This window comes from Leptonotus elevatus, chromosome 20 (assembly GCF_054856555.1).
Source record: "Leptonotus elevatus isolate MCC_2025b chromosome 20, RoL_Lele_1.0, whole genome shotgun sequence".
NCBI classification, from domain to species: domain Eukaryota; kingdom Metazoa; phylum Chordata; class Actinopteri; order Syngnathiformes; family Syngnathidae; genus Leptonotus; species Leptonotus elevatus.
The window spans coordinates 7,271,391-7,295,679 of NC_141258.1; the positions used below are offsets into that span (position 1 = coordinate 7,271,391).

The 24,289-nt window shown below is 40.1% G+C and overlaps 5 protein-coding genes across 13 annotated transcripts; 4 read left to right on the forward strand and 1 right to left on the reverse strand.

Moving 5' to 3' along the window:
• The first annotated feature begins 281 nt into the window (after positions 1–281).
• Positions 282–6,512, forward strand: LOC147156803 (5-hydroxytryptamine receptor 3A-like). 3 transcript variants are annotated; one of them, XM_086064616.1, is made up of 11 exons: positions 428–545; positions 1,389–1,555; positions 1,630–1,674; positions 1,744–1,853; positions 2,604–2,773; positions 4,022–4,182; positions 4,247–4,457; positions 4,579–4,731; positions 4,804–4,886; positions 5,015–5,253; positions 5,895–6,512. In XM_086064616.1, the coding sequence occupies exons 1-10, from the start codon at positions 461–463 to the stop codon at positions 5,231–5,233; spliced, it is 1,404 nt and encodes a 467-aa protein (XP_085920742.1). In that variant the 5' UTR covers positions 428–460; the 3' UTR covers positions 5,234–5,253; positions 5,895–6,512. The 3 variants fall into 3 exon arrangements, with proteins under 3 accessions (XP_085920743.1, XP_085920742.1, XP_085920741.1); XM_086064617.1 differs by having other exon boundaries at positions 282–545; positions 1,129–1,555; positions 5,015–6,512; XM_086064615.1 differs by having other exon boundaries at positions 5,015–6,512.
• A 524-nt stretch (positions 6,513–7,036) lies between these two features.
• Positions 7,037–12,484, forward strand: LOC147156804 (5-hydroxytryptamine receptor 3A-like). The gene is given in 10 exon segments (XM_086064554.1): positions 7,037–7,174; positions 8,275–8,441; positions 8,545–8,589; positions 8,898–9,007; positions 9,074–9,243; positions 9,344–9,501; positions 10,522–10,732; positions 11,500–11,667; positions 11,804–11,941; positions 11,944–12,484. Coding segments are annotated over 10 exon segments (1,422 nt in total). The 5' UTR covers positions 7,037–7,137; the 3' UTR covers positions 12,162–12,484.
• Positions 12,485–12,557: 73 nt separating this feature from the next.
• LOC147156805 (5-hydroxytryptamine receptor 3A-like) lies at positions 12,558–17,863 on the forward strand. Of its 5 annotated transcripts, none has more exons than XM_086064552.1 (10): positions 12,558–13,234; positions 14,099–14,164; positions 14,244–14,404; positions 14,939–14,983; positions 15,094–15,203; positions 15,367–15,536; positions 16,332–16,871; positions 16,956–17,069; positions 17,246–17,316; positions 17,391–17,863. In XM_086064552.1, exons 1-10 carry the CDS (start codon positions 13,180–13,182, stop codon positions 17,622–17,624), a joined length of 1,566 nt encoding a protein of 521 aa, XP_085920678.1. In that variant the 5' UTR covers positions 12,558–13,179; the 3' UTR covers positions 17,625–17,863. The 5 variants fall into 5 exon arrangements, with proteins under 5 accessions (XP_085920678.1, XP_085920677.1, XP_085920679.1 ...); XM_086064553.1 differs by lacking the exon at positions 12,558–13,234 and having other exon boundaries at positions 13,688–14,164; positions 16,332–16,492; positions 16,661–16,871; XM_086064551.1 differs by having other exon boundaries at positions 14,099–14,404; positions 14,939–15,203; positions 16,332–16,492; positions 16,661–16,871.
• Positions 17,864–18,358: 495 nt separating this feature from the next.
• lrrc59 (leucine rich repeat containing 59) lies at positions 18,359–22,225 on the forward strand. Of its 2 annotated transcripts, none has more exons than XM_086065220.1 (8): positions 18,359–18,520; positions 18,620–18,730; positions 18,864–18,923; positions 19,977–20,135; positions 20,224–20,328; positions 20,413–20,485; positions 21,333–21,545; positions 21,689–22,225. In XM_086065220.1, the coding sequence occupies exons 2-8, from the start codon at positions 18,629–18,631 to the stop codon at positions 21,970–21,972; spliced, it is 996 nt and encodes a 331-aa protein (XP_085921346.1). In that variant the 5' UTR covers positions 18,359–18,520; positions 18,620–18,628; the 3' UTR covers positions 21,973–22,225. The 2 variants fall into 2 exon arrangements, with proteins under 2 accessions (XP_085921346.1, XP_085921347.1); XM_086065221.1 differs by having other exon boundaries at positions 21,692–22,225.
• nat9 (N-acetyltransferase 9) lies at positions 21,266–24,176 on the reverse strand. 2 transcript variants are annotated; one of them, XM_086065222.1, is made up of 6 exons: positions 23,972–24,176; positions 23,430–23,539; positions 23,098–23,238; positions 22,949–23,021; positions 22,694–22,788; positions 21,266–22,393 (listed from the first exon to the last, which is right to left on the reverse strand). In XM_086065222.1, the coding sequence occupies exons 1-6, from the start codon at positions 24,046–24,048 to the stop codon at positions 22,140–22,142; spliced, it is 750 nt and encodes a 249-aa protein (XP_085921348.1). In that variant the 5' UTR covers positions 24,049–24,176; the 3' UTR covers positions 21,266–22,139. The 2 variants fall into 2 exon arrangements, with proteins under 2 accessions (XP_085921348.1, XP_085921349.1); XM_086065223.1 differs by having other exon boundaries at positions 22,962–23,021; positions 23,972–24,155.
• Positions 24,177–24,289: the final 113 nt, after the last annotated feature.

The window sequence follows — 24,289 nt, forward strand, 5'->3', positions numbered from 1 at the left end:
AAACGCTTGACAGTCTCAACCCAATGCGGAACTCTGGTTGTATATAATCTAATTATGAAGTTCTTAAAGCCTTGAAAATGTACATTTTATACTGACTTCAAGTGAATCAGCTTCCTGTTCCCATCACTGGACATCAATTAGCAAGATGAAATAAAAAAAGAGTGCTTTTATGTGTAATGTCATTAGAATGTCATTTTGGTGATCAAGTGTCGCTCTAATGGACTTTAGTGCGTGTTTTTTTTCTCCATGATTCCATTATTTCCCTTCTCATGGTGCAGTTCCTCCTCGAATCCGCATTACCTGCCTCTTTTCAGACACCCCCAATTTGCCACCTGCTTTTATTTCTCACAGTGCAGCCTGGAAGCAATAACAGGCGCATCGTGTCAGCCCTTCCTCGAACCACGCCAACGTTTCCTCGTCAATGTCATTACAAAGCCGGTGGGAGGGGATTCTCATCATCATGTCAGGTTTAAAAAGCTCTTCTACCACTCGGCTTCACATCACAGTAACGATGACAGCGTTGGTCGTTGTCCTCATCCTCTCAGGTAAGTGCTAAAAGTTTGCCATTTTAATTGCTTATTTTTGAACATTATTATTATTAGAAGTGTAAAATTACATTAAAACATTTTCCATCCATTTTAATTAGGTTTTTGCAGACGTTTATAATCTTTCTGATAGTATCGGTATCAAACTTACATTTTGAAAAGTTGTCTTATGCAGTCTTATACAAAATGATGGTCAAAAATGTCTTCCATTTTTAACAACTTGGTTATGCTGTCGAACAGCGATGGGGAACTGACGACCACACTGAGTGGCTCCTTGATTCATTTTCAAAAAAATTAAATTAATATTTTTTGCACACAAATTCTTCAAAAATTCAGATTAACATGCACATTACATTTTTCCACAAAAAATGTTAGAAATTGGGAATAAAATCCCAGAAAAAAAAGGGAAAATCCAAATGAGGAGAAAAAAAATTAACATGTTTGATACCAAATACGGATACCACTAGTCCATTAACCCCCCCCCCAAAGACAAATAATTTTAAAGAAAAACTAAATATAGAATGTTTCCTTTAAATTGCTTAAAATTAATTTTCGATTCTAATTTCTAGTTCCTGATCAAAAGGTGACCACAAGTGTGATTGGTCAACTGCTGGTCACATGACATATGGACGCCATCTTGTTACGCTGCTGAAACGGCTCTGATTTACGCTTACATTGGGTCTTTATACCGAGCTATACTCCAACGTGAGTTGGCCTTATAATTATTTTGCCGATTTGGAATAATATACAGGACAAACATATAACTACCTCAATAATATATAAAGATTGGAGTTGACAAAATTTAATATAACATGCAGCGTCACTAAGTAACTGCATCCCTAGTGGTAGGAGGGGCCTCACCGGGCAAGGTGTGCAGCTACCAGGATGTCGTGGACCATCTGAACCTGACCTCTAACAACAAGGCCTTCCAGTTGACCCGGCCCGTCCTGGACCACACGCATCCCACCGTGGTGGAGCTCAACGTCATCCTGTACGCCATCTTGGCCGTGGTAGGTACTTGAATATGCGCGGTTCGTGCTCGCATGAATTTGGTGGTGACGTTTCCACATGCGTGTTCCCGCAGATGGAGAAAACGCAAACCTTTATTCCGTTCCTCTGGACAATGAAGGTGAGTGGATGATGATGTTGTTTACGTGATCTCGCTGCCCGCGGTAATTGGTCTGTAAACTGTCTGCAGTCTTGGAGGGACGAACGCATTTTTTGGGAACCGGATGAATTCTGCGGGATTACGGAAATTATTGTTCCCACCGACATGCTGTGGAAACCCGACATCGCCATTCTGGAGATGTAAGTTTATGCTATACACAAAAATCTTTTTGTACAAAACAACCCAATTTTTTGTATTAACCTAAATTTTTGGGGGGGGAAATTAGCCATTTAGGTCAAGTTGACCCATGTAGTGGATTGGCCTTTTTTCTTTTTCTTTTTCAAAAACTGGGTTGTTTTTGACCTGCACTCTAAAAACAGTTGGGTCAAAAATGACCCAATATGGGTTAAATGTGGACTGACCCACTAACTTGGAAGTCAATTTGACCCAAGTTTCTGGGTTGTTGTTTTTTACAAATCAACCCCAAATTTGGGTTGCCTTTGTCAAAAGGACCAATAAAATAAAATAAAAAGATACTTTTTTTAGACTGTTAGGTCAAATTGGCCCAAGTAATAAATCCCAACTTCTTCATCCTAGAGATGTAAGTTTATGCTACACACAAAAATCACACAAACTAGTTTTAAAAAAACGAAACTAAACGGTTGTTAGCTCAATAGGTGCTGCATAATGACTGTCAAAAAATGCCAGAGGGAAAATAAATACTGTTAATTTTTCAATAAATCACTTCCTATATTCTTTGAAGATATCGAGTGACAAATGGGAAGCCATTATGGCAAGATTGTTAGTTTACATAAAGTCACGTCATGACCTGCTGTTTGCTAACTCCCCATTGTGTCTTGGAAAGTTAATGACTACACTATAGGCTCCATTATATGTGAGTAAACAAAAGGCGTACCGCAACCGGCCCATTATTGCGTGTGTTTTGTCAGGGTGGAGAAAGACAACTCACAGCCCAGCCCTTACTTGCTGATCAGGCACGACGGGACCGTCTTCCTGGATGAGGACATACGGGTGGTCAGCATGTGCATGATGGACGTGCACAAGTTCCCCTTCGACACGCAGCGCTGCAACATTTCGCTGGCCTCAAACGTTTTCAATTGTAAGCAGTTTCTCCCCCCCCCCCCCCCCCCCCCAAACCTCACTATTTTATTAAATTGCTGTTTTGGGTCACAAAAAGTAGGTAGCCACTTTGCTTTTAATTTACAGAAAGAATTGAAATTTTGATTTATCGATTCAATGATCAGGATCATTATCAGGCTTCTCCAGAGCTTGCTGATGAGCTTAAATATGAATCAGCTGTGTTGAACGTGGGAAGCCTATTAAACATGCAGGACTCAGGCCCTCGAGGTCCGGACTTTGACACCACTGGTTTTGGTCTAAGCACAAAAAAAAATAACTAATCTTTTTTTTTTTGTTTTCAGTAAGTTGGGTCAAATTGACCCAAATGGTGGATTGGTAAATTTTTGGACCCAAATTGAATTGTCTTTGAGCTACACCAATTTGGGTAAAAAATGGACAGATCCGCTAACTTGTGTCAGTTTGACCCAACTTTCTGAGATTCTTTTGTGCAAAACCACACATTTTTAAGGGTTCTTAGACAAAACAAACCAATTTTTTATTTTTTTTTGGTAGTTGGGTCAAATTGACAAACCAAATAGTGGATCGTTTTTGTTTTTTTACCCAAATTGGGTTGATTTTCACCTACACTCTAATAACAGTTGAGTAAAAACATAACCCAATTTGGGTAAAAAAAATGGACCGACCGGTCAATTTTGGGGGTTGTCTTAGTCAAAACCTATTTAAAAAAATATATATTTTCTTTTCTTTAGAAATTTGGGTCAAATTGACGTTTATATTGGGTTATTTTTCACTTACTATTAGCTAATAGTGGATCGATCCATTTTTGACATATACTGGGTTATTTTTTACCTACGCTCTAAAAATAGTTGGGTGAAAACTAACCCAACACTGTGTACGTCCAAAATGGACCGACCTACAGTGGGTCCTACATGACATTTGGGTCAATAATAACCCAATTTGGTTAAAAAAAAAAGAAACCGACCTTCTAACCTGGGTTAATTTGACCCAATTCTGTTTTGTTTTTTTACAAAACTAAAAATGTATTCAATGTTGGGTCAAATTGGCCAAAGTTAGTCGGTCGGTCCACTTTTTTGCCCCAGCCTTGCTTTCTCTCATACATTCTGTCGCAATTCCTTTTGTCATCCTTCCCTCCCTTTCATACATAGTTTCATTCCTTCCCTCCACTTAAATAATTCAAAAAGTGTGTCCAGTACTTACTTTTGTCCCGCCTTATATTTTTTTAATACTTTCCTCACTCTCTTCGCAGATCAACACCTGCGCATCTTGCCAGTGGTGAACTCGTCGCGGGCTACCGAGTTCACCAAATCCCTGATTCTTTCCCAGGGAGAGTGGGACTTCCTCCATTTGTCCGTGAGCAGGACCAACATAACGCTTGGCGACCAAACGTGGGATCAGCTGGTGTACACGGTACGGCGATTTCCGAACCTTCCCATAAAAACGTCAAGCGTGCCGTTAACCCCCGTCCTCCCAGTTCGTCGTCAAGAGGCGACCCCTGCTGCACGTCATCAACTTCCTGCTGCCCATCCTCTTCTTCCTGTGCCTGGACCTGGCCTCTTTCTTCATCCTGGACCGCCACGGGGAGAAACTGGGCTTCAAGGTCACCGTGCTGCTCGCCATCTCCGTGCTGCTGCTCATCCTCAACGACATCCTTCCTTCCACGTCCAACAAGACGCCGCTCATAGGTACGGGTATGGGTTGAATCCAGCGCTTCTCAATTACTTCATGCTACGACCTCAACGGGAAAAAGAAAATATTTTTTCAAGATAAGAAACAATTGTATTTTTATATTTTTCCTCCCGTTAGCCACCTACTGCATCGTCATCTTTGCCCTGATGCTTCTCAGCCTGCTGCAGACCATCATGGTGGCCTACCTGACAGAGGGGGACTCCTTGGAGAATCTGGCGACGTGCGCCAGGAGCAGACGGGAGAACGATCCGAGCGATAAGTCCGACACGGGTACGATTGTATACGGAACTGCTGGGACTACCATTGATGATGCGTCAACGCTAACCTGCTTTGTGTTTTCAGAAGAGAGAAAACAGACCGGATCTTTGGTTGCATGTGTGATGGGCGGAGAGAAACAACACGAGCTGCTACCTGTACCAGAGGAGGTAAGAAGTCACTCATTGAAACGTGTGGACAAAAGTATTGGGACACACTGCTCCCATTGAATCATTAGAAACAAAGCGGTCTCCGTTCATTGATTTGATTTATTCAAAGCGGCGTAACGTGCGTGTAGGTCAACAGCAGCGTGCCGAGCGCGGAGTCTCGGCTGTTGCTGCTGGCGGTGGACGAGCTGAAGGAGCTGCGGAGGATGCTGAGCGTGCACCATAGCCGCAAGAAAGACAGCAGGAAGGGTGCCTGCTTGGCCAGCAGAATCAACAAAGGCTTCTTCTTCTTCTACCTCGCCACCGCCGCACTCTTTCTGTCATTTCTGTACCTGGAGTGGACCAGTTAGACGTCTCCGACACTCTCGACGTAACTGGCTCTTTTTTTTTTATGGATTACGTCATCGATTCCCAAACACTTTTGTCTTAGTTTAATTTCCCCCAACTATATATGCCAATGACGTATAGTCCACTAGGTGGCAGAAAGTACAATGAATGAACTTGCGTATCCTCCTTTTAACATTCATCCAACACAATGATAGCTAGGTGTTCAATTTAGCGGGCTCAGTTTTTGTGATTAAATTGAGAAAATCCCAATTATTTCAGCATATAGTGTATACGTTTTGTGACATTTTTGTTTGGTGGGAAGTCATGAGATTATTCTCATGTAATGTACAGTAGTGGTTTAATAAACGTCGGGAATGTTATTATATATCATTATATACCAAGTAATGTGGTTTTTGTTGTATTTTTTGGGTAAAAGTTGGGGCTGATTAGCAGATTTGGTTCCAGATTGTACCCCCCCCAGCGGAATTGATTAATTAATTAATTAATAATATTTAATTGCACGCCACACAATAAATATCAAATTTCACAAACAACTACAAATAAAATATGAAATAAAAAAGTATGCCTTTACTGTATATTTGTTTACGTTAAACCAGCATGCAATTCTTATCTTGTCTTAATTATGGTTATGTGAAACAATGATTTATGCAAATCTTTTTGCAGGTATCTGAACTGGACTGGCTGCTTTATTTTAAAGCCAGCAAGCTTTGCCTCGCTCTGGTGCACCAAGTAGCATGGATGTAATGGTGGAGTAAACAAGTTGCAAGCAAGCTAAGAAGCTAATGCTATTTTCATGTTTATTTTTATAGACAATAATGATTGACTGACATACATGTGTATGCCTGTTTTTCCTCCTCCTCCCTTTGCCGCTCTCTTAATGCTGCATCTGAGGGCTTGAACCTTTAATTGTAAATGTTTTGGGGATTTTTTTTTAAATCTTTTTCAAAAAATCTTTTTTTTTAATCTTTTTTTAAAATCTTTTTTTTAAGTCTTTTTTTTTTTTAAATCTTTTATTTTTTTAAATCTTTTTTTAATCTTTTTTTTTTAAATCTTTTTTTAATCTTTTTTTAATCTTTTTTTTAATCTTTTTTTTTTGCCCTGCAATTTGGCCCCCCTTCCACTAGATGGCGACCAAGACGACTGCCTAGTTCACCTATGCCCAGGGCCGGGCCTGCTTATTAGCCTTAGTCTATCTTTTATTTATTCCTGAAATAAGATACAAATATAGCAAACCCAATTGTTTATTTTGTTTAATTATGATAAGCTTTGTTGTAATGAGAAAAATATATTTTCTTTGTATGGTAATTTAAAAAAATTAACAATAAACAATATAAATTTTAATTAACTTAAAATGTGTGTTGTTGTTTTTTCAGAATTTGTGTATTTTCCGTTTATTATAATATTAACAAGGGTATTGTTTTGTTTATTATAAATAAACAAGACAGTATTGTTTATAAGAAAAATTAGATTTTTGTTTATTCAGTTGAAAAGAGGTTGACGTTTATATGGTAAACTATTTTTCTTTTTTCTTCATTATTAAGCTATTTGGGGCACAAGTTGATTCCAACTCAGATGCGGTAATAGATGCGCGTTTATGTTAATGTCTTATGCAACTTATATTGCGTTAACTAATTGATCTTAAATTAAATATAGACGTCACCATCAATAGCCTCTTAACGTACACAATTAATTATTCATGCTAGCATTTCACTACTACTGTATGTCCATGTGTGTGCGTGTTTAACTAAATTGCCTCACTTAGTTTTAAGGGCCCTCCATGGCATGAGAAAAACATCATCGCCATCGTATTACGAACAACGAGCCGCAACGCCACGTCCGCTCATCCCTCCTCCTTCATAAAGGACACCACGGGAGCGACCACTTACTGTGCGTCAGTAACTTCATCATGTTCGCAGCCCTCGTCTCCCTCCTCATCTTCTCTGGTAAGCAGCATCACACATTAATCAATGAATGAAGTGCTTTCATTTATATTTACTGTTTATTTGCCACATAAAGCATGCAGTGTTTTTTTGTGCATGTTGAAAAATGTTAAAATGTAGGCCTCGGCCAAACCAATTTTAAATAATGACCCAATTTAATACAACATACAGTTTCTAAATGATGATTTTATGTATTTAAGGGGGTCAAATGTAAAGACAAGTATTTATTAAATCATGACTTGCATACAATAACAGTTTTGGGAAAATTGGGTTCGATTTCCCTGGCCGCACCCACTGGCTTGATAACGCCAGATTTATTGAATTAAGAAGTTACTTAAATAGTACTTGTAAGATACGGAATTTTATCAAAAACATATCGTGCCATGATCCAAAGCAATTAAAGAACAAATGAGAATCAAAGTGAAGCCATTTTGAGTCGACGAGTAAGCCACAGACAGCGAGAGCCATTATGCACTAATGGAGAAATTTGGGAAGTGTGGTGAACCGCCGCCGGAAGTGGTCAGACACCTAAATCACTCCAAGAGTGCAATGATGGCTAATCCAGGAAGTCACAAAATAACCCAGGATGACATCCAAATTGGCCTCAATTGAGGTTAGTGTCCATGGCTGAGCAATTAGCAAGACACTGGGTAATAATGGCATCCAAGGTAAAAAATAAATAAATAAATAAGACTTTGGAGAAATGTTATGTGGACCGACGAGATAAAACTGGAACTTTCTGGAAGCAAAAATTACAGTTTTTGATCAAAGCATCATGCCTACAGACAAACATGGCGATGGCAGTGAGATGGTTTGGGGCTGCTTTGTTACTTCAGACCCTGGACGACTTGCTTTGATTCATGGAAAATAAATAAAATCCTGCTGTATACCAGAAAACATTCTGCCAGCCATCTATTTGTGCCCCCAAGCTCAAGCACGGACTTGAACCAAACAGGCCTGCAATTCCCCCTCTCAAATTTTTGCTCCCAAGTCAAAACAAAAACTAAATCATCTGAACGACAATTCATATCTAAAAAAAAAAGAAGACAACTCTGGTCACCCATAGCTCAAGGCAAGGTTGTTGGTTGTGCTATCCATCGTAGCAGACGGCGTGGCGTGGGAACCAACCGGCTGCAGTCACCAGGATGTCTTAAACCACCTGAACCTGACTCGAACCAACGAGCTCTTCTCCATGACGCGGCCCGTCAAGTACTACAAGAGGCCGACTCACGTGTCCCTGGAGGTGCTGCTGTACGCCATCCTCAATGTGGTAAATCATACTTATGTACATTATAGTCTTTCTTTATTATTTATATATAGATTTATTTATTTTTTTACTCGAAGTTCATTCTAATGAGATGTCCACTTTCCAGGTGGAGAAGGAGCAGAAGTTTGTTCCTTACGTCTGGACCGTCACAGTGAGTTCTGCTTTGGGGATGATGATGATGATGATGATGATGATGGCACGATTGTACCATATGTATTATCCTTCCTTGTTGTTCTTATGTGGGCTCTATTGTTATTGAACTAAAGCTCTCTAGCTTGATGCTAACACACAATACAAAACCCTATAGACTGGCTAATAAAACTAGCATCAATGTCACGATAAACCTTTCAACTACTTCTATTTGAACACAAGTGGTAGCAAACACCTGCAAATAGAGCAAACAATTCCCAAAGTCCTCTGTGAAGAACGACTACTTTTTTTTTTGGGCGGGTTTTTCAGAGGTGGCACAACGAATACATCTCCTGGGATCCCCAAGAGTTCTGCGGGATCAGAAATGTGTCTCTTCCCGTCAGCATTCTGTGGAAGCCGGATCTCACCATCGAGGAGATGTAAGTGCTCAAGCGTGCCTCACGTCCCAACAGCCCCGCAACGTGACGCCAAATGTCTCCCGACAGGGCCGAGAAGGACAAAGCGCCCCCGAATGTTTACCTGACCATCAGCGCCGACGGCCTTGTGGAGGTCACAAACGACCAAGTGCTGTTCAGCATGTGTCGCATGAACATTTACAAGTTCCCATTCGACACGCAGAGATGTAACCTCTCCTTCAAGTCCATCATTCACTCGTGTAAGTAACATAAAACAACAATTTGTATTTTTTTTTTTAAATAGTATTTTTTCTTTCAAATACATTCTTTGTAATGATATCGCGTGAACTTCCGCCGCAGCCAGGGACATGCGCCTGCAGCCTAGCAACAACTCCTCCCAGGCCACCGAGTGGTCGCGCGATTTGATGCCCACACAGTACGAGTGGATCTTCCTTAACTTGAACGTGACCTCCATCAAGGCCAGCAGCCCGGACCACCAGGACGTCATCGTCTACACGGTCGGACCAGCCTGCCGCCTGCAGACCGCCCGCGCAACTTCATGTCCAAACGGGAAATTCAATTTGTCTTGCAGGGATGAACAAATAAATGTGCACGTTAAAAACAGTTGGCTCTCAAGAAGCCAAATTGGGTTAAAAAAAAGACAGACCCAACTTTTTGGGTTATTTATTTAACACCCCCCCCCCAAAAAAAAACTACAACACAATGTTTTTTAATCAAATGAATAACCCACAAAAAACAGAAAAACAGTAAACATTTTTTTTTTGTGGTGATTTTTTGGGGGTTAAATGAATAACCCAAAAAGTTTTATCTGCCCTTCTTTGACCCAATTTTGATTCGTTTTGAGTCTGACCCAACTGCTTTTAGAGTTCAAAGTTTCAAAAACAATAATTGGGGTATTTTTGGTAAATTTTTGAGGGTTAAAAGAATAACCCAAAAAGTTGTGTCGGCCACTTTTTGACCCAATTTGATTTAGTTTTGACCCAATTGTTTTAGAATACTCTAACATCTCCCCACCTGAGTTTCAAAGTAGGGTTCAAGTCAGGGTTATCTTTTTAATTTAGGGTTTTGGCACTTAAAACTCTTGGGTTAAAGATAACCCATATTGTTTTTTATTTTTTTATTTTATGAAAACAACCCATATTGTTGTTGTTGTTGTTTTTATTCATATTGGGTAAAACATTTTTTTAACACAGCTGATTTAAAGGTGTGGATTATAATTTGTAACTAGAGTCAAATTAGGGTTTCAAGTCTGAGTTAGGTTTTCAAATGAGGGTTTCCAATTGGTGTTTCAAGACAGTGTTAGGGTTTCAAGACCAACTTTCTTCTTTAAAGTACGGTTTCAAGAAATTTTATGTTTCAATTTAAGGTTTCAAGTAGGTTTAGGGTTTTCAAATTGGGATTTCAAGCCAAGGTTAGTGTTTTCAGATTAGGGTTCCAAGTTTGAATTTCAAGCCAGGTGCAAGATCCGTCAAAGTGTTTTCAGATGGTGTCAAACTGACGTTGCGTTGATTGTCCAGATAAGCATGCGGAGGAAGCCCATCCTGTACATCATCAACTTTTTGCTGCCCGTCTTCTTCTTCCTGGCCCTGGACTTGGCCTCCTTCTTCATCTCGGACTCGGGCGGTGAGAAGCTGAGCTTCAAGGTGACCGTCATGCTGGCCGTCACGGTGCTGCAGCTCATCCTCAACGACATCCTGCCTTCCTCCTCTAATTCCATCCCTCTCATAGGTATACAAGTTTCTTTTTATCAGCATCTGGGAATATAGTGCCACAGGACAGGATTTGCTATAAAAAAACACACACTTGAAAAACTTATTTTTTTCAAGAGACTGGAACAGATTAATTGTATTGCCATTCATTTTAATGAGGAACCATGATTTGAGCGTACCCTTTTCCATTGCAGTTTGGTTTGCATAAGTCTGCTGTTGACCACTAGATGGCAGCACATTGTTATGTTTGGAACTGAGTTTGAATGAAAACAGGAAGTATTTCAGCTCAGTCTAGTTTTTGCTGGCGTTAAATCCTCTTCAATCCTGGTTCTTAAGCCTACATAAAGCTATGGCTACTAGGATATGAATTACTAGCAGAACATTATACGGTTTTACAATACTTTGTCTTTTAATATTTATTTAACTTTATAACAGAGAGAAACATTAGGGGAAAAAATGTACCAATTTTTTTCTGCAGGGTTTTTGGGGGAATATTTTAATGTCATTGTGTTTTTTATTTTAAAAGAGCTAACTTTGGTTGATTAAATCTTCTAGTTTCGAGATGTGTGGTCACTTTCCGTATGTGCTGTATATATTATAATAAAATGATCCATATATGTATATATATATATATATATATATATATATATATATATATATATATATATATATATATATATATATATATATATGTATATATATATATATATATATATATATATATATATATATATATATATATATATGTATATGTATACCTTGAAACATAAATGACGCCGTCTTCAGCCGTGTACTGCATCGGCATCTTTGCGCTGATGCTGCTCAGCCTGCTGGAGACCATCTTGGTGATGCACCTGGTGGAGAAAGACAAGAAAAGCGACAGCGACCACACGGACGCCGACGGAGACGGAAGAAGCGACGAGCGAAACATGCAAACTGGCTTCCAACGTGGAGGTGAGATTAGAACCATTTTGACTTTTGTTTTCTATATTCAGTTAGTTTTAAAACAAGGTTTGTTACATTTGAAAATGTTTTAGCTTCGTTTTTTAAAATTTGTTTTAGGTATTTGTTTTGTTTGCTTCGCCTGCAGAAGTTCAAGCTTGGACGCAGGGTGGCGTCCTTTATTCCATGCCTGAAACTCCAACGGAACCGATGCCGCTAACCAAAGAGGTGAGTCTCAACATCTCTGAGGTCAAACACTACAATTGAACCCCCAAATTGTTTTCTTCAAGGTGCAGAGCGGCGCCCTGTGCCAAACGCTGGAGAAGCTGTCGGGCGAGTTGAAGCAGATGGAAAGAACGCTGACCGCGCTGCTCAACGGCACGAAGGAGAAGGGCAAGTTGGGTTACTGGACGCAAGTGGCCGCCAGGGTCAACAGAATCTTCTTCATCTTCTACCTGACTGTGGTCAGCCTCTTCTTGACGATTCTCTTTTCCAAGTGGACCTAGCACTAATTGCTAATGTGTGTGCTGTCTTTGCTGAGCATGATTATAGGGAATAATCTTGTACGGATTGTCTTATATTTCAATTTATTTTCATTCCTCATCTATCTATCTATCTATCTATCTATCTATCTATCTATCTATCTATCTATCTATCTATCTATCTATCTATCTATCTATCTATCTATCTATCTATCTATCTATCTATCTATCTATCTATCTATCTATCTATCTATCTATCTATCTATCTATCTATCTATCTATCTATCTTTAGCTAAATACATAGATATTGTTACGTAGCGAGCTAACTGTAGTTATCTATGTAGTCACTGTATGCACTGTATCTAAACGTGTTATCAAATGTCTTTGAGTGAGCAACAAAAGCAATAAAAAAAACTGTCATTGACTGCCAATGACGTATTTTTACGTCTTTTAAGAATCCAGACAACGACGGAGCTTTATCTGGTAAATAAGCTTATCAAAACATTACGTTTTACTTAGACTTGATCCAACTTGTATTATGAATATGTTGAGCATGTTTCTAGATATGTGTACATTTTATTTCATGAAACCATGATTGTGGGCGGTATGATGAACAATGACTTTCAGTTAGGCCTCTTATTCATCTCAAGGGGCGGCCATTTTGACATTTTCACTCATGCCGTCGACTGTTGCCGCATTCGAGGATGGTCATAAGTCGGATAGCAAACTTACCTTCTCGCAATTTTGCTTCCTTTAATTGTTTTTATCTTATTTCATAAGCATTTCATACAGTTCAGTAGTTCACCATATAATTGTCTGCGGGGAGATAGCGGCATACTGTCGCGTACGTTGTGTTACGTAAAATAATGTTGAATATTTATGAATGAAGAAAGCTATGGAGTTTTACACTTGAGTAAATTGTGTTGGTGTTTCCAAAGGGCTCGCCATTGTAGAGTGACGTCACTTGTAGTCCGAGTTCAAGGGGGCGTTTCCGTACACACTTCCTGGAAAAGTCCGACGTCCGACCATCCTCGAATGCAGCATGAAAACGACATCACACAGCTTGTGTATGTCACATGACCAAACACAGAAAACAGGTGAGCCGTGATTGGTGGTTACCTGAGCTCTTAGCCACTGTGATGTCATTTTCTGTCAACAGCAGAGGGTGTTATAATGTCAATTTTTTTTAAATTGTATTAGAACAGATATAAAATGTGTGATTAATCGTGAGTTAACCAGTGAAGTCATGCGATTAATTACGATTAAAAATGGTAATCGCCTGACGCCCCCTCATTTTTAATAATCTTTTCTTTACAAAAAAAAAAAGATTATTAAAAATTGGAAAAAAATAATTACAATTATTTTTTATTTTTTTAAAGAAAAGATTATTAAAAATTAGGGGTGCCAGGTGATTAATTTTTTTATTGTAATTAATTGCATGACTTCACTAGTTAACTCAAAATTAATCACAAATTTTATATCTGTTATAAATGTACTCCCAAAAAATGTCTAGGTTTTCATACTCTTGTTAACGAAAGTGGAACAAATTTTTACATTAATAGAAATAGTTCAAATGAATTTATGACGTCTATAGCCGTCAATGGCAGTGAATGAGTAAAAAAAAAAGAAAAAAAGCTGAAATATTTTACCCCTAAAAAAAATAACGTTTTCCTCCCTAAAACCACTATTTTAGGGTTGTCAACAATATAATCACTAATGAAAACACTTTTCATGCGACATCAGCATATTTTATCATTGAATATCAAACAGGGAGCGAGAGTGATATTGGAGCATTAAAGTGGTCAGTCAGTCAGACAGACAAACGAATATGACCACAAATGAGGAGTTAACGAGCAGCCACTGGCGCCACGATCGCATTTGCAATTTGAACTTGTGGGATTTAAGTGTGGCCCAGCCCCTTTTCTTTTTTTTTTCCCCTTCATATGTCCAAACTGATCAAGGAGAACGTACTCACTGCGTCAAAATGCTCCCTCCTGGATCCTTCTTCTTCATGCTCCTCTTCACAGGTGAGCTCACCCATCGTTCTTTATTATTTATTGTTTGTTTGTTGTTGAATTGTACTTGGCCAAATGTTCTGTTGTGCAGGTGCGGCTTGCTCGGAGCGAGTGTGTTCTTACCGCGAGGTGCTGGACTACCTCAACATGACCACACAGAGCACTTTGTACTCCATGACGAGGCCCGTCAAACACTACAAAAAGCCAACTGTGGTTTCGCTGGAGGTCATCCTCTTCGCCATTCTAGACGTGGTTAGTTTATTTATGTATTTATTTATTTTACAGCGCACATATTAGTATTAGTATTCAACAAGCTTTTTAGAAAAAAAACGTTGGGACACATCTTTATAATTAATTTAGAGTATAAAAAAAACCAATTAAAAAACATTATTGGTTCATGAAATGAAAGTATATGCATGCATGACAATTTGTATATATTATATATATTGTACAATATCTTTGTTGCAATCAACAGAATAAGATGATATCTATTCAGCAAATGATAAATACTGTAAATCGTTTTTAGTGGTTGCCAGGTGTCGTATTGAACAAGACGAAATGCTTCCAAATCATTTTGCGGTAAACCCAACTGGCCCTGACGCCGCTTGAAGGCTTTCTCAACTGTAATTAGAGGCTTCCATCATATTCAATGAATAATTAACCGAGGCTGGGAAAAACCATTAATGTTTTTTTTTTAGGTTGCCAGATCATCCTCCCCTTCAACGGGAAATTATTATTTACGCTTGGATTTTAATATTTGTAACTTTTCTTTTTGTCTGTCAACAGAGGGAGCTAGACCAGACCTTCATACCCTACGTTTGGATTTTCACGGTTCATTCAAAGCACTTCTTTTTTTTTGCGCTACTAATTTTTTTCTGTCAATTTATAAATGGACAGACTTTTTTTGGAGGGTCAATCTTCTAATTGTGTTTCCTGCACAGAGATGGCAGAATGATCACATCTCTTGGGATCCGGAGCAGTTTTGCGGGATGAAGAACATCTCTCTTCCCACTGAATTGTTTTGGAAGCCAGATCTCACCATTGAAGAAATGTAAGTATAGATCCACCTCATTCAATTAAAAAAATCCTTAACACCTTCACACCTGACCCAACAACCCCAACTTTTAACCCTCAAACATTTGAAGACAAACCAATAATAAAATGTTGCCAAGCCTACTTGAGCCTGACCTCTGCAGCTTGCTGTTGCCGTGCAGGATAGAAAAGGACAAGGCCCCCCCGATCCCCCACCTCACCATTTTCAGCAGCGGCCACGTGCAAGTGAAGAATGACCAGGTTCTGCTCAGCATGTGCAAGCTGCACATCTACCAGTTCCCCTTCGACAAGCAGAGCTGCAACCTCACCTTCAAGTCTGTGGTCCACACATGTAAGGCTCATCAAAACACTCCGTGACTGGAAAAGCTCGCCTGTCCATATTTTCATTTTGCAGGTGGCACGAGTAATCACACTACTCTGTGTTTAGGTACAAGTGTCGGTCAAATTAGAAGTACAGTAAACCCCCTCCATTACAGGGGTTACCATAAACATGTTTAAAAAATAATAATAATGCAAACACATTAAAAAAAACATTTAATACATTGAGAGACAGACAAAAGTATTGTACAGTGTAACTGTAACAGTGTAACAAATGTTTTTCCAAACGAGCAGACTTATCATCTCACAATATACATCAATAATCACGGCCAAAGATGTATATTAAATAAACTACAACCATTGTAGTCTTAAAAAGCAGATTACGTCAGATAATATTAAAGTATTTCCAATTAAATCTTTTTTGTTTTGTTTTTGTGCTTTCTTTATTAATTCAAACTCCAACATCCAAATCAAGCTAAGCACACAAACCAGAACGGTGATTTCCAATCAAATCTAAGATGTGCCATAAGTAGTTCTGGTTTCGTTCTTCTTCTTTTGTATTCCCACCGTATCAAGTTAAAACGTCCCGCCATCTAGTACTCGGAAGTGGAATTGCAGTGCATCAATAACTGTGTTTAAAAACAAGTGAAATAACTCTTGAAAAATGCTTATTGGGGGTAGAGCCCCTTCTTAGACAGGATTTTTGGGAAGTTAATTTTTATATATATATAAATATATTTTAACGAATACTTGGGTACAAATATCTGAAAAAGCATTTGTACTTAGTGACACTCACTTCCTGTCGCAGCGGGGGAACTGCAGCTGCTTCACAGGCTCAGCTCCGCCGAGGCCACCAAGTGGTCGCGGGAAGTAATGCACACCCGGAACGAGTGGCTCTTCATCGGCATGACCGTCGTCAACAAGACTAGCAACGTGTTCGGCATCCAGCAAGATATGATTGTTTATACTGTGAGTGTTTTGTACCACACTGTATTTTCGCTGTCTTCAAACTTCAGTTCAATTCAATACAACATTTTTATTTCATTCTTTAAAAAAACAAAAGAAGAAAGATATGAAAGGGGACAGAAAAATAGTAAAATTTATGATATCTGCCCAACTTTCATTGCAATGTCACAGATTAGCATGAAGAGGAGGCCGATGTTGTACGTCATCAACTTCCTGTTGCCCATCCTCTTCTTCCTAACCCTGGACGTGGCCTCCTACTTCATCTCGGACAGGGGAGGCGAGAAGCTGAGCTTCAAGGTGACCATTCTGCTGGCCATCACCGTCATGCAGCTCATCCTCAATGAGATCCTGCCCTGCTCCTCCAACAAAATCCCTCTCATAGGTCAGCACACATGTGAACTTACACCTAAAAAATGTAAACGGACTTGTTCTCGCATTCACTGATGCCATCCGCTGCCCCCCTCAGTCGTCTACTGCATCGGCATATTTGCACTGATGATGCTCAGCCTGCTGGAGACCATCTTTGTCATGTACCTGATGGAAAAAGATAGAGGCGGCGAGGACGTCGGAGATCAAACTGGTGAAAAAAAGCTTTCTCGTATGGCGTTTTAATACGTTTGTCAATTCAAAGGGGGTGATTGACATCAAATTGCCTTCGGGCTCGCATTGTGGAGGTCACGGCTCACTTGTTTGGTCACATGACATTTGCAATGTGGCCACAAAATTTTTTATTTCTATAATTTTGTTTCTCTGCAGAAAAGAAAAGTCCAAGTTGTTCATGCATTTGTAAAGTGCCCACAGATGAAAACTCATCAGAAATGCTAAAGGTGCCTACAACTCTACAAAATCATATGTTTTTTATTAGTCAAATATGCGCAATAATCCACAAAACCCTTCGTAGGATGGCCGACTGACGGAGTCCAGCTCTCTGGAGAGACTCTCCGGCGAAACGAATGACTTGATAAAGGTCTTCACGCGACTTCTGGACAGCAAGAAGGAAAATGAGGACAAGCCCGGATATTGGACAAGACTCGCCGTAAAAATCAACACAGTCTTTTTCATAATCTACGTCACCGCTGCGTCTTTGTTTTTAGTTGGGACGTGCTTCATTTGGCAGATGAACCACCAAGAATGAGAATTCATAAATATCAATTATGATTTGTTACTATGGCAGAACCACAGAGTAAACAGGCTTTAGACAGTATACGCATGCCGTTGCTATTGACGCACAACTTATTTCCTTTTAAAATATACACGTTAAGTAAAGTATTTAACAGTACAGCATGAATGCCTGAAATAAAAGTTGTATATGTTTCCCTAACCCTGCTCAATAATCCATCCTTGCATTTTCTATAGTGTAGCAAATGTGCTAACTCGTCGTCACCGTGCTGACTCTATGAAAGAATAAAAAAAAGAATAAACCCTTACAGTTATTTATTGCTTTTGTTGCTCACTCAAAGACATGGACTATATGCCACGGAGGAGGCGGGTCTACCGACTTCCGGGTTTTCACCCATCAACTTTGTTTCTGTTTCCGGTTTGCGACGTGTGGGCCGCATTCCAGTACTTGCGCACTTTAACCTTTACATGTGGGTGTAACTTGGCCTTCTCTAAACTTTTGAATGCACGTGTCCAACTTTTCAATGTTTCGATACTTTCTGCACAACTTGCTTTTTTTCCTTTTTCTTTTTTTTTAATTTAAGTTGGAGGTGAATGGCAAAATTCACAACCGTTAAAACTCATTACAGTGGATTGTATGAATTTTCGTAATCATTTTTGCGGTGTATTTCTTTGTGTGCGTGTAATGTGTCCTCCGGTAATGTAGGGGGCGCGCCTTTCAGCCTCACCTCCCCTGCGCGGCTCAAATCAGTGACGTGGACTTTCATTCAGAGTCCGAGTAGCTCCTAAACACTCAACACACGGCGTCTCAACGCCTCTTTTCATTTCACTTTTCTTACATTTGCAACAAATTCCTTTCGCTTTTGTCGCTTGCTTCGCTCCGAGACAGCTTTGACACGACGTAAAAAACAGGTGAGTTCGTCATTAAATGAAAATGTTTAATAAAATAATAATAAAATGCCACAGAATGGCCGTCACGTGAGTCATTTTTGTGTGCGTGTGTTTCCACAGGTAGACAAAATGAGTAAAAGCAACAAAGTGCTTAATTTAAAAGACAAAATATCCGACAATGAGTTGGATATGAGTCTGTGCAACCTCACCGAGGTGCCCGTCAAGGAGCTGGTGAGTTGCTTGAAAATGCACCGTTATGAATATTTAAGGTTTATTAGGTGACATTTAAAGTTGACTACATGTCCGCTCCTTCCACTTCAGCACTTTCGTTACTTAACAAATAGTAATACATTCCTCCCAACAGGCTTCATTAACCAAAGCGACTTTTTTGGACTTGTCGTGCAACAACCTCACCTCCCTGCCGGTATGTACAATTTTTGTTTGTTTGTTTTGTTTTATTCATTTTTTCCTTTCGGACACATTATTACAGGTTACACCGATCACATCGTATCATTTGCAACATTGGCTAATTAGTAACCCGTCCCCATCGATTCTTATTATACGCATCAGTCATATAAATTGATTATGATGGTCATTGATTCATATTGTTATCAATCCCAGACTTAAGTCTGCACACGCCTCGCTCAGTTCATCTTGAGTAATGTCCGTGTATAAATTGCAGCTAGAGCCAATCATGTGGAATTGGTAAATGGATTCCCGGACGCCACCAGCAGGCCCACCCAACCAGGCGAGCAGCCAAGGCCAGCGCATGCTCGCTCACCAGTAGCGTCTTCGCTGACCTTGGATCAGCTTTCACACACACGTTGTGGCTTCCAGAAGAGTAGAGTCGTAATTTTCTTCTCAGGAAATGAGTCTTCTTTTGATCGAACGAAGATCCGACAGTCTTTTTGTCCACGTGTTCTCGATAAGTCCATTCTTTCTCAATTGTCACCTGTAAACATGCGACAGTCTTCTTTGGTGATTAGTTTTGCTTACGTTAGACACTTGTTCACGTGTCGTGTAGAAGCAACATGGCAAACTTTTGTAGTTTTGAATTTGTTTTTTTCTTCCCTTTTTATCTGGTGATGGGTTAAAATAAAAATTAAAAGAACATCATAGCCTCGTCCCATTGTTACACCATGTACTCTTGATTTGTAAAACTAACCATGGTTTAAAACCTTCTGTGAACCCCCTAATCCCAGTTTAAAACACTAACTCTGGCTTTAAAACTGAACCTGCCTTTAAACCCTAATATGAAGCCACAACCCTAATAAAACCCAAGCGCTAGTTGGAAATTGTAACCTAGGCCTAACTTGAAGTCGTAAACCTAGATTGAAACCTTAAATCCTGGTTTAAAACCCCAACCATGCCTTCTCCTCACCCAGTCTTGAAACCCCACTTTGTAACCGTACCCTGCTTTAACCCTGGCTTGAAACCCTATGCCCGAGCTCTATTTTCTTTCCTATTCACACGGCAGCCAGAGTTCTGCAACCTAACCCACTTGGTGAAGCTGGACCTGAGCAAAAACCAGCTGACCTGTTTGCCGGATGACCTGGGGAACCTGGTCAGTTTACAGCACTTGGACTTGTACAACAACAAGCTGATCACCCTGCCGGTCGGCTTCTCCAAGCTGCGGGTCGGTGGAAACGCGCACCAAAACAAAAGCGGTATTCCACTAACTGCTGCTAAGCTGATAGGACGGGTTTTGTTTTTTGGGCTTTCAGAGTCTGAAGTGGCTGGACCTGAAGGACAATCCTCTGGACGCGGGCCTGGCCAAGGCGGCGGGAGATTGCCTGGATGTGAAGCAGTGCAAACAGTGCGCCACCAGGGTAAGAAAGATACGCAGAAACGAAACACTAGAAAAAGATGGCAAGTCGAACGATTTTTTTTTCTTTTTTGGGGGGGATTGTCAGGTGCTCAAGTACATGCTGACGCTTCAGGAGGAGGCTGACCGTGCACGAGAGAAGCGACTTTTGAGGGAAAAAGGTCAGTCAAGAAACACAAAGTTTGATCTTTCACAAATTGTATGTCAACGGAATATTAGAAATGTTAAAAATGGCTCTGAAAATATACAAACATTTATTATTTTGATAAGCTTGTAACAATTTTCCTTGGGAACTTTTTTTCTGGAAGAATACAATTACATACAAGAGTCCTTTCCTTGAAGGAATCTGAATATTTGATTTAGGCAGAAAGTGTTTTTTTTTTTGGAAGAAAAGTAAAAATATTTTTCTGATAGAAAGTACTTTTTTTTTTCTGGAAGAATTTTTGGGAAAAAAGACATACTTGTAATATGACTTTTTTTTATTACAAACAAAAAAAAACAATTCAGAGGGGAAATAAAGGTTTTGTTGTCAGGGGAGTGGTGGGCAGTACTTTTTTGGATAAAAAAAACAACTAATTATGTAAGATTATGACCCAAAAAAAAAGACTTTTATCTTATTAGGACATTTTTTTTAGGGGGGAAAAATCCAATAGGATCGTAATTTTTTAAGCGTGATTTTACTAAAATAAAAAAAGTATACTGTCATATTACACATTTTCTTTATTTTAGAAGAAAATACAACTTTGCTTAAAAATCAATTAATAATTAAAATGACAATTGTCATGTATGGTTTGTCTGAATAATTTTTTTAACAACTATTTGGGGGGGGGTGAACTTAGAACTGTTTTCTGGGGGGGGGGGGGGATAATGATTTGTAAAAGACAATTTTTATAAGATTGCAACTTTTTCCTCATAAAATAATCAAGTAATAGTAAAAACCCTTTTCTGGGAAAAACTTTATTCGTGTATTATCATGGAGAAGAAAACCACTTTTTGTCATCCCGTCAGAGCTGGAGAAAAAGCGCGAGGCCAAGAAGCGGGACCGCGAGGCCCGTGAGAAGGAGGCCCGTAAACGGGAGAAGGCCGAGGAGAAGGAGAAGCGGCGGAAGGAGTACAACGCTCAGGTGGCCGCCGCCGCCACTGCTACCCAGGTGCCGCAGCCTCAGCAGCAGAAAAAGAAGGAAGAGAAGAAGAGCAAGAAAAAAAATGGACACGCCTCAGGTAACGCAAGTGCACTCTAATAATTTATTTCATATCATCGTTGCAAAAATTCGGAATTTTGTCCCAAAAGATTCAACTTGGCTTAACAAACATTTGGTGTTTTCACGGAAACAAATGCATCTCAAGTTTTTGTGTCACGTCAGCAGAGAAGAAGACCGTAGCGCGGGCGGCGCCCAAGCCTTGCCGCTCGGTGCTCGGCGTGATCGTCAAGCTCTTCCTACTGTTGCTGCTCGCCGTGGCCGTTACGACCGCCGCCTGCCGGCTGACGGAGTTGCGGCATCAGGATGTGTGCGCGTCGCTGGACGCCGCCCTGGACCGGGGCCTGGCTTGGGCCAGCAAGCAAGAGGGCGTGGTCCGCCAGCTCCTCGGCGACCTGTCCGCGGCCGTCAAGGACTTCCTGGATTCCATGCAAACGTCCAAAAGCTAAGAGTGTGATTTTTAAAGAAAGTCTTGTCATTAAGATGGCCGCCACCGCTTCTCGTTCACGCAGAGACAAAAAAAAAGGGGGGGGGGGCAGGGGCACACGTGTGAAAATTCCTATGGAATTGTCGCTCTTTGTACAACCGCCTGTTTTTAAAAAGCGCCTTTGTCTTCTCACGCCACTTTGCGGCGTTCCTCTCGCAATGTGATCACGCCATGAAATAAACGTGCTGACTCCTCGCCTTTGTCTAACGAGCTCACATGGGAGTGTCCGTGGTCTTCTGTGACGCCGCTTCCCGTCTTCCGCCGCGGGCCGCCAGGTAGTCCCGCTCGGTCATGTGACCCACTTGCTGCGACAACCTTCGACGAAGCGACTCGTCCACTGTCGCCTCCAAGGTGACTTCCTTGAACACCTGACACACGGACACCTGTGGAATCAAATTATTATTTTTTGATTAAATGTGCGACTCACTTCAACATAGTTGACAACAATATGGCGTCAAAGCCATAGTTTTATATTTGGGCTGACCATAAAAAAATTAATACTTTGAAACATTTACTTTTTTTATCCCTCTAATAAGTGAAGAGTTCAGAAGGTAACTTAAAAAAAAAACCTTTATTCTCAGTTTGGCATTTTTCCTCTTTGAATTGTTCTAGTTCTCGTAACTATTCCTGTAGTCGAAATTATTTTTCTTACTCATATTTGTAATCATTGATATTGTTTTTACCTGGTGGAAGTGTAGCTTCTTGAACATGGAGATGCTGACCTCGTTGTCCAGGCCGATTTTTGCTTGAAATTTGCTGATGCCAAGTTTGGCGACCCCTGGTGGTAGACAAGACAATCATCAGTGAAAAAAATCCAAAGATTTACTTCTCTTTAAAAAAAAAAAGTTACCATTGTCGTAACATGATCTGGAGTTATGGAAAAAAAAAAGTACTATGAGTACTTCATAGTATAGAATGTATGCAAATTATAAACGTACAGTAAAAGCTTACCATAGTGCATCATCATCTGCGTCACCTCCTTCCCGATGCCTTTGCCTCTGTAGTCGGACTCTGCAAATAAAATAAACCACTCAAGTAAAAAAAAATAATAAAAGTTGCTAGTGGATCATCGAGGTGGTTTGTTGACCTGCTATCATGATCTCCAGCTCGGCCAGGGAAGGATCCTCGGGGTCGGTCAGGAAGATGTTGACGTCTCCGATCATGCACTGCGCCTCCTCGGCACCAGAGTCCACCCAGCGCCGCTTGTCCAGGATGATGAAGGTGCACTCTGGGAAAACAAACATCAAACATAATCCAATCGTTCTTCCCTTAGAGGAGATATGCACATTTTCAAAATAGTTCTCAATGCCCGTGGATTGAGTGGATCAAGAATTATAGGAAAATAATTTCAGCATAGATTTTTGAAATGGTGTGATAGGCTCATTTTAGGGGTGGATCTGTCTCATGCAGATAACTTACTGTCGACGTCTTCCCTCCAGCTGCGCTGCATGTCATATTCTTGCTCCAGCGTCAGAGGCTCTGAGGCGGTCAGCTGCTGCAGCTCCACAGACTTCATCCACTCATGGTACCTAACACAGACAAAAATCTCTAATTTACTGAGACAGGGTAGACCAAATGGAGGTATACATTTTTTTGAACTTCTAACATTTAGGTTTTTTTTTGTCCTTCCCTCTGGCCCACTTTTGATTTATGCATTCTTCCTACTAACTTTTCTGCCTTCTTTGCACCTCAGACCTGCTTTCATCATCTTTTCCTCTTTCCTTCCTTGCGTGCTCAAGACAAAAATACTTGAATTCTTTACTATTTTTCCTCCTTTCCTTTTCTTTTATCCTGGACTTAATTTGCCATTATTCACACTACTGTACCTGTAATAAAATAAACACGTTAATTTCAAAGTGTAAACGTATCTTTGACCCAAAATAAATAACTAATACAGTATCTATATTTTTGTGTGCAACATTTTAGTTAATCTCCTGAGAGTTGACGTTGATAGCAATTACCTTGGCACATGCTCCGCATTATAAGGCACCAACACAACTTTGTGTCCTTCCAACAACGTGTTCTCATTTATCTTCATGATGAAAATCAGTATTAATGTCTACATAAGTCGCCCTGTAAACACGCTGTCATGAACGGGAAAGGGAATTGGGTATTTCCGGGTTCACTCTCACTCTACGCTACTAATTCAGCGCCACAAGTGACGACCGGCGCCACCCCTGGACGTAATCATTATTTCAACTTTATTCCTCGCTTTATCTACTGTAAACAATACAGCGTCATACGGAAACCCCGCAACAGACGAAATTAGGAGCTTCATA

Excerpts from the sequence above, each read along its gene's own strand:
- nat9 (XM_086065222.1), bottom strand. The coding sequence starts at position 24,048 with ATGAAGATAAATGAGAACACGTTGTTGGAAGGACACAAAGTTGTGTTG. Across the intron at positions 23,239-23,429 it reads CTGGAGGGAAGACGTCGACA|AGTGCACCTTCATCATCCTG; the intron begins GTAAGTTATCTG and ends TTGTTTTCCCAG. Across the intron at positions 22,394-22,693 it reads AGAAGCTACACTTCCACCAG|GTGTCCGTGTGTCAGGTGTT; the intron begins GTAAAAACAATA and ends TTGATTCCACAG.
- LOC147156805 (XM_086064549.1), top strand. The coding sequence starts at position 13,966 with ATGACCACAAATGAGGAGTTAACGAGCAGCCACTGGCGCCACGATCGC. Across the intron at positions 15,204-15,366 it reads GATCTCACCATTGAAGAAAT|GATAGAAAAGGACAAGGCCC; the intron begins GTAAGTATAGAT and ends GTTGCCGTGCAG. Across the intron at positions 17,070-17,245 it reads GGACGTCGGAGATCAAACTG|AAAAGAAAAGTCCAAGTTGT; the intron begins GTGAAAAAAAGC and ends GTTTCTCTGCAG.
- LOC147156803 (XM_086064615.1), top strand. The coding sequence starts at position 461 with ATGTCAGGTTTAAAAAGCTCTTCTACCACTCGGCTTCACATCACAGTA. Across the intron at positions 546-1,388 it reads CGTTGTCCTCATCCTCTCAG|TGGTAGGAGGGGCCTCACCG; the intron begins GTAAGTGCTAAA and ends CTGCATCCCTAG. Across the intron at positions 4,183-4,246 it reads GGGATCAGCTGGTGTACACG|TTCGTCGTCAAGAGGCGACC; the intron begins GTACGGCGATTT and ends CCGTCCTCCCAG.
- lrrc59 (XM_086065220.1), top strand. The coding sequence starts at position 18,629 with ATGAGTAAAAGCAACAAAGTGCTTAATTTAAAAGACAAAATATCCGAC. Across the intron at positions 20,136-20,223 it reads TCGGCTTCTCCAAGCTGCGG|AGTCTGAAGTGGCTGGACCT; the intron begins GTCGGTGGAAAC and ends TTGGGCTTTCAG. Across the intron at positions 21,546-21,688 it reads AAAAAATGGACACGCCTCAG|CAGAGAAGAAGACCGTAGCG; the intron begins GTAACGCAAGTG and ends GTGTCACGTCAG.